Genomic DNA, 13,539 nt, shown 5'->3' on the forward strand with positions numbered 1-13,539 from the left:
CTCCCTGGGGAATGTCAAGAAGAAAGGATCTAGGGAAGTTGTTTCAGGGATCTCTCTGTGCTTGGTGAACTGCTGAGCTGTAATTATTAAAGGGATTTTTTTAAAAAAAAGTTTATAAATGTTTTGAAATGCCTAATAAAATAGATCAGATCTCATCTGCCTTTGAAAAGGAGAGGAATGCTTCATTTGTACATTCTAGCTGTCTTCTTTAGAATCAGCAACAACCTAGCAATGGAATGGAAGAGGTCAGCTCTGTGCCTTCTTCCCTCCACATACTTACAGAAAAATGAACTCAGAGAAGGTATGTGTCACTAGCTAGATCTCACTCTACCATAGATGTGGCTGAGACTTGGCTGCAACCTCTCCACTCCACTGAACTTAGCCCAGTTTAGCTTGAAGGCTTGGCTTCTTTTCAGTAGGTTTTAGCCTTGGTGGTCCCAGTGGAGAAAGCTGTCGGGGAAACCTCCCTTTGTAAGTGGGTATATGTATATTTCATGTGTTTACTTCTGAAGTGGGAAGGGTGAGGGAAGAGAGAATGTTTCCTATACACGTTAAGACCATCCATGTTTTCTGGTTTAGCTTGGCACAGCATTCGACCTGTTAAGAACCAAGCACAGGGAGACCAGAATTCGAGTTTTTCCATCCCAAAGAGTTAGACTGTATGACTTATGAATGTCCATCTGTTGGATATGAGTAAACAGAAATCCTGGGGTGGTCACTGGTTGGGTGACCAGCATTGTAGATACTAAAACCAACTCTGCATGTTTTGTGTTCAAAGCATACCCTAGGGAAGCCTGGGAAGTGTTCCCTGTCGTTATTACAAAAGACTAGATTTTAAGCCATTAGTTTCTATTGCTTTCCTATCTCCAGGACTGCTGACAGACCCAGCCTGACAGATTCGGTTGCTCCTTGTTCTCCCAGCTTGTACCTCCCTTCCAGGGCAGCAGAGTACAGATGAAAGGTGAAATGACCTGAAGGTGAGGAGTGGGAGGTGGAAGAGATGCTGCATGTCCCAGATGGGCAGCTCCTAAATCGGAGAGCCGGCTCTGGAAAGGGATCACTCTAACTGAGCAGGCACTTTGGAGCTTGGAGAAGCTTCATTCTCAAACCTTGAGATTTTCTAGAGAGAATGGAGGGAAAATGCAAGCAAAAACAAACTAGGGTCTTTTCAGACAACATCAACCGGATCCTTCAGGTCTGGATAGCCAATGCCATTCTGACATCAGACTAAGTCAGAACGGACTGTAGTCATTTGGAAGGATCTGGAACAATACTGGGACTCCCCTTCCCTCCCCATCCTAGAGGAAGGGTGAGAGCAGGAAGCCACAATGAAGCCAGAGGCACTTTGTTCTTTTGGCTCTGCTAATCAGCTTAAGCAACAGAAAAGTCCCTCACCCCACTGCTATGGGCAGCTGCTTAACGGGGCCAGAAGTGGGAAGATGGTCTATTTGAGCAGTTTCTTTATGTCATCCACCTCAGGATCATGTGTTTGCCAGAAATAGGCTGGACAGAGCCCAGAAGGCATCATTCTTCATCTTCTATGGTGGTGGAAACCAACCATAGGTAGGGAAGAACTAGGAAGACTAGGCTGCTCTCCAACTATGAACACCCTTTTCTTTTATCCATTGTATTTTTATCTCCAGGACCTAGCATGGTGTGAGGCACATAGCAGACACTTAACAAATGGCATGTTGGTTGATTGATTTCAAGGGAATAAGGGACAACCAAGACTTTGGACCAACTTTTAAAATTCAAGAGGAGGGGTGGGGGGAAGGAAGATAGATTCAACCCACTCATTTCATTATAAAAGTAACTGTTATTCAGGTTTCAGGACTCAGGGTAGGGAGAATGAAGGGTCAACTAGTTCTTTAACCTCATTAAAACATGCTCATGGTGAAAATTTATTTTACATATTTAAAATAGTACATTTAAAATTATTAGTTACATTACAGGTACAATGATGAACATTGCGACTATCCAATATATTGCACACCCTGGCTTCATCCATATGGGTTTCTTTTAAATAGTGCAAAATACTTTATACAGGAATGTACTCTGAAGGATCTCACAATTTAAAAAAAAAGAAATATCTTACAAATTACCAGGAACATATATTAAAGTAACAGGGAAATGGGGGTGGGGGCAGGAATGGGTTGAAAAAGTTACAAACTGTACAAAGAAATTCCCACCAATAATCCCCCCCTCCAAAAAAAATCCCCTCCATCCCCTGCCCCCTTCTTCCCCTGGGGACAGCAGCAGGCCTTTGGCCTACAGCAGGCATGGGGTTTGTGCTAAGGTGGGGTGTTTTTTTATGTGTGTGTCATAATCAAAAAAAATATATATATATCTCAGTAACTTAATACAACATAAATAGAAGTCCAGTCCAGTGAGTCCTGTGTTGGGGGGCTCAAACAGAGCAACAGAAAGCATGCCTTTAATCACTCAGGGTTTCATTAAGGTTCTTTTCTTTCTTTTTTTTTAAACAAATGGGGGGGGGAATGGTTGGAGAAGGAGAAAAAATCAACAGAAAACCATGAACAAAAAGAAAAGAAACAAAAAACTATCCAGCATGGATGCCCCCTGTGGTGTGTGGTTCCAGCATTCGGACATTAGTTCCAGTGGCACTGTCGAGCATGAGGAGCGGTAATTCCCTACTGTGTGGTGGATTTTTTTTTCCTAATCCATACACTGCTCTCCCAGGAAAGCCAACGTGGCACTTACTTGATGCTTCCGTCGCTATTTTCTGCTGCAGCTGTGGCTTTGGTGAGGGGTGCCAGGATGGTGCCTGGGACCCAGCCCTCGGCTGCAGGGGAATGATCGCTAGCGGGCTGGTAGACCAGGCACATGTTCTGCTGGTTGACGGCGAGGACCTGGACCACCTCGCCCTGGCTCACACAGATCTCATTCTCTTTCAGTGCGTAGTAATCTTTGATCACTGCCATGGATGAGGTCCCATTGCACCCTCCCATGTCATTCTGCCAGGGGAGGAGGGGAGGAAAGAAGGGAGATGTCAAAGAAAACTTGAGTAGAACATTGTTTTGTCTCCTACTCCACAATTAAAAGCCTGTGTAGGTTCTCATTAGCAAAAGTCAGATAGACAGTGTTGGACTTGGACTCAGGAAGATCTTAGTTCAAGTCCAGCTTCAGACACTTACCAGCTTTGTCACCTAGGGCAAGTCAGTTAGCCTCACTCTGTTTCCTCATCTGTAAAATGTAATACTAGCCCCCACCTTAGAGTCATCGTGAGGATCAGATTTATACACACACATGAAATGCTCTGCACTAAAGTGCTATATGAATGTTGGTTATTATTATTTTTGGCTGCTCCTCTGGAACAAAAACAATCTGTGTTTTAGCTAGAATCTGTCAGCGACACAATTTATTCATGTATAAGCAATCTACTTGGAGAGGAGTTCTGATCCACAGAATATCGCCTGTTAGTCCTCTGGCCCAAGCACTTTCTAACTTCCATTTTATAGGCATCATGAAACAGGATGCAGAATTCCACAGCATCAAAAACCAAGATGACCTTCCAAATAGCATTGTGTCCGGAACAAGGGAGCTTACAATCCTGCTGTCTTCCACCCAAGGCAGACCCTAGCTGGAGCATGGTGTTCCACTCCAGGTGTCATATTTTAGAAAACATTCCATGCTGTACAAGGATTATTGAAGGAACTGGAAACATTTAATCTGGGGAAGAAAAGACTTAAGGGCCTAGGAGAGTAGTTTTAAAATATTTGAAGGGCTTTTAATTATATGGAAGAAAGTTTAGACTTGATCAGATTGGGTCCCAGAGGGCAGAACAGCAGATTTTGGCTCAGTGTAGGAAAACACTTGCTTAATGAGCGTTCACGGGCTGAATGGGCATCTTCAGCTGATGGTGGTTTGTTTCCCCATGGCTAGAGATCTGCAACCAGAGGTTAAAGAACTCATTGCTGAGAATATTAGAGAAGGGATTCCTACTGGGTGTGGCTCATAGTAGTTGACCTCTGAGTACCTTTCTAACTCAGACATTCTATGATAGTGAAAGAGCTTTGAAAATATATCAATATTCTATATTGTTTCCAAGTTGTTGGGATGTTGGATATCCATGACATCATTTGACCCTCAGGAATTATTATACCCACTTTTAGGGATGATGAAGCTTAACAGCGTCACCTCCATCAGACAACAGTATCACTAGAGGTGGGTGAGTGGGACCTTCAAACCACACCTGCCCAATCTCCTTGCAGGGGAGAAGTGGTTTGTTTTGGGGGGTATGAGATATGTGGGTGCAAACAGATTATGACCCAATGGCATGATTTTCAGGACACAAAGATTCCTAGCTATGCCCCTCAGATACAAAGATGGGAGTAAGGAGTTGGGCAGTAGATTGGTTTATCACAGAAGGGGCCAAGATTTAAAGCACCACAGGTATTCTATCCTCTAGTCATTTTCCTTATGGGTCTGCAGGCTGATTGGACAGGATGACTTCCATGCTCTCCTACCAGTAGGAGAAGGAACCAGATCCAACCTAGTCCAATCTCCTCATCTGAAAGAGGAGGAAACGGGGACTCATGAGAGGGCAATGACTGACTGGCTCAAGGCTTACCCCCAAAGCTCTGAAATTAGTCTCCATCCTGTTACTGTATTCACTTCTGACATTTAGGCAAATAATCTTCCCCTCCAATTTTCTCGGTATTATAACCTTTGGCAATAATACCTCATCGTGACATGCCATTTTAAGGTGTTTTCTGCACCACAACTCTGTGAAGCAGATAATACCTGTATTGTTATCCCTTCGTTGTTGTTGTTGTTGAGTTGTGTCTGACTCTGTTTGGGGTTTTCTGGGCAAAGATACTGGAGTGGTTTGCCATTTCCTTCTCCAGCTCATTTTACAGATGAGGAAACTGAGGCAAACAGGCTTAAGTGACTTTCCTTAGGGTGACCCAGCTAATTAAGTGTCTGAGGCCAGATCTGAACTCAGGAAGATTAGTATTCCTGATTCCAGGCCTTGCACTCTACCTTGCTACCTAGCTGCCTCATTCCCATAAGGAAGCAGGGAGGGGGGGAGGGAGGAGGAGAGAGGAGAGAGATTGATTTGCTCGTGGTCACAAAGCTAGTAGGTATCTGAGTCTGGATTTCAACCCAGCTCCCCTGACGCCAAGGCACACATTCTTTCCATCTCACATTTGTAATCTGTTAAGCAGCTGGGTCAATATTACCCACTAACTCACGGTGGGTGCCTCTTTGTTAATTCTTTAGCATATCATGACAAACCGTTCCTGTGAATTAAGCTAACTCACACTAGTCAAAAGGGGGGTGAGGTAAAGATGTTTAGTCATTCCCAAGGAATATGGAAAAATACACTGGTGCCTTTCCTTAGGATAGGCAGAGGGCACTGATGAAAACTTGTCAAGTCACAATTGGGTAAGACAAAAATTGACCCAAAATGATATTTGAAAACAGATTTATGCATGAGGGATGCTAAATCTGTAGGAAAAGAAATCCTTTAGGAGTTTCCATTCAAAAGATCACAGAATAACAGATCTGGAAACAGAACCCAGGTCTTGGGAGTCCCAGCCCAGTGTTCTTACTGGGTCACCACAATGACCTTGGCTAGTAACATCTAGAGTGTTCAAACAGCTGTGTTTCTGGGTCTGGGCCTAGAGCAAACTAAACTATCCACACAAGGGATGCTAGGAGTTTATAGATTAGTTATAGCAAATGTTTAATTCCAGGCTGGCTTTTTACTTTTCCCCCACCCTGCCAAGTACATTCCTTAACCACCTCTCTTTGCCATCAACCAAAATGTGCTCAGGGAATGTGAGCTCATTTTAATAACAGCCTGAGTCAATCATCATTAGGAATGGCAATATTTTTTTAAAAGCCACAGCGCATTCTAGGATCATAACTTTTGCATTATCCATTTCCTTGGTTTCCCCACCCCCTTTACTGTATATAAAAAAAAACCAAGATATTCAAGCTTGAAGGGACCATGGTGTTCTCTCTAGCACCTTTGTTTATGTACCGGACTCCTTCTCTTGACTGTTTTAAATACAGAAAATTATCCTGAAATACAGTTATCACAATATTTCTAAAAACCAAGTTCACGGACCCCAAGTTAAGAAGATTTAATCTAGTCTAATCTCCCCATTTTAAAATGAGGAAGTTGAGAATTAATTGTTTAGAACTCCTAAACGAGCCTACAACCTGTGAGAACACCTCCTGGGAGCCCTGCCATGGAGTGCTATTACAAACCCACATACCTTGCTGGGTTCATACTTGTCCCCGGGCTGGTGGTAGTCAAACCCTGGACTGCCATTGGAGGTAGATATCTTCAGGGGTGGCAGTGATGGGTTACGGCTGGAGCCCTTTGGGGGCTTTTCAGCCCCCACAGAGACAGCAGAGTAGGGCCTGGGGCTGGTCTGAGGTACTCTGGGAGGCTGGGTCCTCATGACGGCCGTGCTCCGTTCCTTCCGCTGATACTCAATGGGTGACTGAAGCGCTGCAGGAGAAGAGTCGGTTAACAATTCCTAATCTTCATTGAGTCAACTCGTGTCGCCTCCCCTCTGCAATATATGAGTGACTGTTGCGTGTGAGGTACTCTAGGGATCTCTAGAGATGAGGAAGTTGGGGAGGGCCTGCCTGCCCTCAAGGGGCTTACAATCAATCAGAGGAGAGAAGGGAATTTTAAGGGACAAGGAACGGATGAAGGGTGTTCAGGTGAGAGAACAAGAGCGCTGTAGGTCTTTGCCTATCAGGGATGTTGAGAAGGGATTCCTGCTCAGGTAGGATCAGATGACCTCTGAAGGTCTTTCCCCACCCTGGGCATATGCAGCACATTTTATTAGGGTCTGCACCCAGGGAAATTTACCTTTTTTAAGGTCAGCATTTATTAAATCCTCTATCACGAAGGTAATCGTTTTTATTCAAACTAAAGATGCAAGTTAAAATGTTAAAAATGTACGTTGTATGTGTTCGTGTATATACATGCACGCGCGTGCGCACACACACACATGAACATTCAAACTTTGCACAGGTTTCCTTTTAGTGAAATCCTTCTCCTACACTAATGATCAACCTTTTCAATCTTATCTTCTTGGCTGAAAAAGTGCCCCTCCAACTGAACCCTGCTCCTCTGGCCCTTCCCTTTGCTCCGAAGGACCAGCAGTGAAGTTTAAGGATTGGTGACTAGAGGTGCAGCCTTTTAGAATGTGAAATAATTTTTTTTGTCTTTCTTACAAATATGAACCAAAGTTTCTGGACAGAGACATGGAAAATAAAGTGGTCAGAAGTAAAAAGGAAAAAAAAAATTAACTGATTTTCCCCTGACCCAGAAGCAGCCAGTTGCAAATGACTGAGATCCCCAGGTCCAAAACGAGAAGGAGAGACAGCACCATGGAGAGGGTGTGGAAAAGGTTGTAGAGGGGTGCTGGTCCAAAGATTGACCAAGTTACTAGCCTCCTTTCTCCTCTCGCACCAGAGGACATAGGAGAAGTGAATGGGAAAATAAAAGCAGGAAAAGGGGGCAGGAAGGTTGTCCCCAGAGGCTGGAGAAGCTGCCCCCCACATTCTGCTTTAATGGGCTGCTGGCACACCCATTATCCCAACTCTGCTATTCTGATTTCTGGCTTAGGGGGTCAGAGGAGAAAGGGGATGAGCCATCACGGAAGGCCATGCAACCAAACAGTAGCTACCAGCTCTGAGGTCTGAAATGTGACTGGGAAAAAGCCATACAAGTCAAATTCCATTATAGCAAACTCCAAAAGTCTGTCCAAATGGCTTCGCTGTTGTTGGAATATCATTATCTTGAATGTCACTTGAAGTAAGTGGGTCACCAGCCCTCTGGTGCTTAGAAACCATTTGGCATAACAGATGTATATACTTTTTAAAAATCCTTTACAGTAATTATATCTATGGTAGCAGGATTGTGAACCTCGCCATATTCTCTTATCCCATCCAAGGTCTCTGGAGGGCAGGTTGGTTCTGTACTGTCTCCTAATATCCAAATAAAGAACATTCCATTGGGCTTTCACCATATATCTCATTGGAGATGTATACCAAGGATGGGACTGGTCTTTGCCAACAAGGAAAACCAACCAAACAAAAGAAAACAAAAACATCCCAACTCCAACCCTTAGCTGTGTGTATGGAACAGAGAAATATGTTTATGTGAATGTTTACTATAGTTCAAAAAGACCTCATTAATCCAGTGTAATTGGTGGGGTGGATGCCAGTCAGAATCATTAAAAAGTCTGAATTTTTTATATAAAGAAATTTAGCTTTTTTTTTAAACTTTAAAATCCATAGAGCAAAAAGAACTAATTGTCAGGAAGCTGCCATGTGGCTAGGCCTGCTCTGATGAATCAATAGGGATCATTTGTGTTTGGGGGATTGGCGGTGCACTTGCAACTGGAAGCTGTTCAAGTGTTTCTACGAGTTGAGTATGGGTGTTTGTTTTTCTCAGCATAATGGAGGTGTTCAGTCTGGATGGGGGGGTGGGGTGTTGTAAAGACAAGAGGCATCAATAAAACATTTTTAAAAAGTTGAAACCCTGGTTTTTAAAGCATCCCATGCAGTCTTTCAAAACTAATGGCGTTCTTGGTATGTTTCATTATGACCTGCATCTGAATTCCCAATTAGTGCGGGCTTTGATGAGGTTCTATCAGCTATTAAAAAATCACATGATTTTACAGAAAACAATTCCTAAAAGAAGTTTTTAAAAACACAATAATGATGATAATAATATGAAATAATTAGCATTTAAGTAGGACCTATTGTGTGCCAGCCATTGTGATAAGCACTGCGTCTCATTTGATCTTCTTGACAAGCTGGAGGTAGGTGCTATCATTAAACCCATTTTGCAATTGAGGAAACTGAGGTAGAGGTTAAGTGACTTACCCAGGTCATCTAGCTAGTAAGTATGTGAGGCTGGACTTGAATTCAGGTCTTCCTGACTCCAGGCCCGGCACTCTATCCACTGCTCTACCTAGCTATGTTAAATGGGATCCATACTCTCACGAGCAGTCACTGTTTGCTTAGGGCAGGTCCTGTACTTCGTGCTCATGGAACAACAGCATTTATAGAACAGTTCCCTGATGTTATAGGTAAGAAAGCTTAGGAGCAGGCAGGCGATAGGAGCTGCCCAGAGTCAAGCTGTCTGGAGCATTTTGTGTTGGCTTTGTTTATCTCCTGGGATCTGTTGACCTTTTGTTAATAGGAAAGCTGTTCTATATGATAAGAAGTTTTCAATTCCCTCCTTTTTAAGTCTGCTTGGAGAAAATATTAGCAACTCATGGGCCATACAGTCTTTTCCAGTATATGACAAAGACAAAGAAAAAGAAAAAACCCAAGCCCAAAGCGCATGAGTAGGAATCAGAAAACCTGCTTCTTAGTCCCAACATTACTACTACATAGGTGTGGGACCTTAGGTAAGTTATTCCTCTGTTAGTCAAATGAGGGGACTGCATTAGAGCATCTTCATGGACCCTTCCAAGTATCCAGAAAATGTTCTGTCTGCATCAGAGAGTGAGTAAAATGACTCAGGGGATTTAAATGAATTTTTTTCTGGAGAGTTCCATAAAATAATATGAATTAGAGGTAGAAGGGGACCCAGAGATGATCTAGTCCAGCTCCATCATTTGATAGACAAGGAACTGAACTCAGAGAGCAAAAGGGACTTTTCCAAGGAAACACAACTAAGTGGCGACATGATGAAGAATAACATTCCTAGCGTTTGGTCCAGGGTCTCTACAACAGCATATATTCTTTGTTTTGCTGGGTGGAGAACACTTTGAGGGTGTGGTGGGGGTGGGGAGAAAAGGGGAGCAGGGAGGGAGAGTGAAGGAAAGGGAACACTAGATTTGGAGACTGAAGATCTGTGTTCAAGTCCTGTCTCTGTCATTTATTCACTGTGTGGAATTAGGCAAGCTCAGCATCTCTAGTGCCTCATCTGCAAAATGGGCAGTTGTATTACCTACCTGACAGAGTTGCTTTGAGTATCAAATACAATCATGTAAAGGGCAGCTGAGCATCTGTAAAGCATGATTCCTATCACCATTTCCAAGTGGCCTCCTCCAGGCCAGAAGATCCCCAACCTCTTGTCACTGCTTAAATGCTTATCTCCCCAGAGAAGGGAGCAAATGGGCAGGTGGGGGGATCAGTGCACTGATCATCATTCAGGCATCAGAGGAATCTTTCTTCAAAAATGACTTGTCCTCTGCTGCTCAACCATCCTGCCATCCAAGCTGTTAAAAGTTTAGATAAATCCTAAAGGCCTAAACTCCTTGAGGATACAAAGGCCAGGACCAACATTAAACCTGTAACCCAGAGAATGGATAATGAAACATATTCCTCCCTCATGAAAGAGGTGTGAGGGACACTGTTGGAATGTATAGTGTAGACAGTATCAGATATAGACTCCATGTCAGACATTTTGCTTAACTGTTTTTTTTTGTTTTGTTTTTTGGTCACAAGGAAGGTTGTGGTGGTGAATGAGAAATGACTGTGATATAAATACTAAAAAAAAGCATATTAGACCCCAGAATGTGCCATGTTCTCCAGGTAGCCCAGTCTGGAGGAGGCTGGCATCTTTGGGTTCCCTCTGAAAAGGGGTCTGCTAATGAGGAAGGGGCATACATACCATTTAAAAAATCTCGCTGTGTATCCAAGACTTGGTTAATGTCCTGAACCCAAGCTTGTTGGATGTCTGCATTGGCTGCCTGTAGAATGACCCTTTCTGATGTTTCCCGGCTCATAAGGGCAAACTTACAGGGGTCATTGTCCACATTCTCTTCCAAGACAAGGTAGTTCATCTGGAACAGACCAATGACATCTTTTTACATTGAATAAACTTTTTAAGTTTTCTGGTGAAACTTATTGTATTTATCAGACTAGAAGTCACACCTTTTGGTTCTGGGAGTAGAGTAGGGGTGGGGAGAGTCACAAATATGCTGTGAATCTTTATTGTATGACACTATAGTTTTTTTACTTAAAATATTCCAAGTCCTGATCTGATCCTGGGATACTCCAGGGGCTGATACTCCCCCAAGTCACTCTGTCTCATAGATAATACTAGTCTCTATCTCTCCTGACTTCATCCCCACTCCATGCCCCAAAACTTTGAAATGAAAATTTGATGCGACCATTTGGAATTGTACCCCCAAAGCTATTAAACTGTACATACCCTTTGACCCAGTGATACTGCTATTAGGTCTATATCTCAAAGAAATCAATAAAAGAGGAAAAACCCCTTAAGTACAAAAATATTTATAGCAGCTCTTTTTATGGTCACAAAGAACTGGAAAATGAGGGGGTGCTCATCAATTAGGGAATGGCTAAACAAGCTGTGGTATAAGAATGTGATGGAAAACTATTGTGATGTAAGAAATCATGAAGGAGATGAAGGTTTCAGAGAAACCTGGGACGACTTGTATGAACTGATGCAAAGTGAAATGAGCCGACCCAGGAGAACAAGTTATATAATGGCCACAATGTTGCAAAGACAAACAGCTTTGAAAGACTTAGGAACTCTGATACAATGACCAACTATAATTCCAGAGGACTCATGATGAACCATGCTACTTCCACATAGAGAAGTCAAAGGACTCAGAGTACAGATTCAAGAATAGTTTTTTTTTATATTGTCAATGTGGGAATTTGTTTTGCTTTACTGTGTGTGTGTGTGTGTGTGTGTGTGTGTGTAATAGGTTATGTTTTTCCTGTTGCTTTTTTCTCAATGGGGGAAGGGAAGGTGAGAATAACTGAAAATAAACTTTTAATTTCAGAACTGAAAATAAAATCAAATTGAATTAAAAAATTCAATGCAATTTCTAGCCTACAAAATATAGCACCTGGCATTTATTCTGCATGAGACATGAACACATTCAGAATCTGGCTATGTTAGTTTGCGTTATATCTGCATACCTTCTAAACAGAATACATGACCGTCATACAGCCAAGTTTATATCAGAGAAGATTGTGGGAGAGAAAAATGCACGCACACACAAACATATACTAGGACAAGTTCCGGAATCTAGAAAAAGTCCAGATTATGGGAGAAAGGGTTTTCAGACATTATTAATCCCTTCTTCTGCAATCACATACAATAATGCCAAGCCTTGTTCCGAAAGAAATGTACATTTACTCCTTCAGGCAATGAATAAACAGCTCATTACAGCAGATCTCATGGACTGAGAAGAACAGTGGGAGGGGGAAAGCATTGGGGTGTAGTGGAAAAGACCATTGGACTTAAGTGGATGGATGTGGGGAAAGGGGGGAGGGAACAGGCATTATTAAGTGCCTACTATGTGGCAGGCACTTTCCAAATATCATCCTATTCCACCCTCACAACAACCCTGAGGGGTAGGTGCTATTATTTTCTCCACTTTACAGTTGAGGAAACTGAGGCAGAGGTTGAGTGACTTGCCCAGGATCTCATAGCTGGTAAGTGTCTGAGGCCTGATTTGAACTCAGGCCATCCCGACTCCAGAGCCAGTGTTCCGTCCACTGTGCCATCTAGAATTCAAGTATTAGCCCTGCTGTTTACTAGCACGTGACTTTGTGCAAGTCAGTTCCCTCTTCAGGCTTCAGTTAGCCCAGTTGTAAAATGAGATGGCTGGATGGACTGGATAGTCTGAACACTCCAGGCCAGTGAACTTGACTTAAATGTATGGGAAAATCGAAGGACGGATGATTGATAAAGTATCACATACTATTCTTGTGAAGAAGACAGAGGTGGACTGGATACAACAACTGGATAGATTTGGAACTGGGGGAACAGTCAGACTCAAAGTGTCATTGTTAATGACAGTTCAATGTCAACCTTGAAGATGTCTCCTGTGATTGGCCTTGAGCTGACACTATTATTAATGACATGGATAAAAGTGTGGATGGCACATTCATCAGATTTATTACCGACTCTGAACTGGGAGGGCTAGCTAACACACTGGAGGATAGAATGAGGGGCCCCAAAGGGAAGGGCAGGCTACAGTAGTGGTGTCAAGCTCAAACAGAAATGGGGTGGGGAGTGCTAAATCATCCATAAAGATCCTTGTAGGCTGCACATTGACATAGAAAAACCTATGGATCTTTCCCAGTACTTACAATATGGGTCCTGCCCTCATGGAGCTTATCATCTAGTAGGTGGGTCTGACTTGTACAAAAATACCCAGTGATAAAGAATGCCTCAGAGAGGTGCAAAGTATTCCATGAGGTTGGGGGCAGGGAAGTTATTGACTGGGGCGATAACAAGTATACCTATCTATAGCATTTTTAGATCTGCAATGTGATTCCCTCCCAATTTAACAACGTGATTTCCCTCCCAATATTAACATTAGATACATTCTAGTATATTTTATTTGTTAGATAGTTCCCAATTAAATTTTTAATTTTTTTATTTTCCACCCCCAATTACATTTTAATCTGGTTTGGGCTGCACTTGAGAGTTGTGGTCTGTGTGTTTGACATCTCTGAAGCTCGAGACCTGGGCTCAGTCTCTTAAGACGAAATTCAATAGAGATAAAGTGTAAAATCTTGCACTTGGGTATAACACAAGTC

The 13,539-nt window shown here is 42.8% G+C and overlaps 1 protein-coding gene across 4 annotated transcripts in view; it reads right to left on the reverse strand.

The window, feature by feature from the left end:
* Positions 1-13,539, reverse strand: part of KALRN (kalirin RhoGEF kinase) — a 182,230-nt gene that overhangs the window by 58,886 nt on the left and 109,805 nt on the right. For 2 of the 4 annotated variants that reach the window (XM_036747491.1, XM_036747489.1), the window contains 3 exons: positions 10,625-10,796; positions 6,249-6,487; positions 2,718-2,975 (listed from right to left, as the gene is read on the reverse strand). In XM_036747491.1, the coding sequence (XP_036603386.1) occupies positions 2,718-2,975; positions 6,249-6,487; positions 10,625-10,796 (669 nt within the window). Of the gene's footprint in view, positions 1-1,888; positions 2,976-6,248; positions 6,488-10,624; positions 10,797-13,539 lie in introns of those variants that run through there. The other 2 variants (XM_036747492.1, XM_036747490.1) reach the window with 2 other exon arrangements.

The sequence above is a fragment of the Trichosurus vulpecula genome, chromosome 2, assembly GCF_011100635.1.
Source record: "Trichosurus vulpecula isolate mTriVul1 chromosome 2, mTriVul1.pri, whole genome shotgun sequence".
Taxonomy (NCBI): Eukaryota; Metazoa; Chordata; class Mammalia; order Diprotodontia; family Phalangeridae; genus Trichosurus; species Trichosurus vulpecula.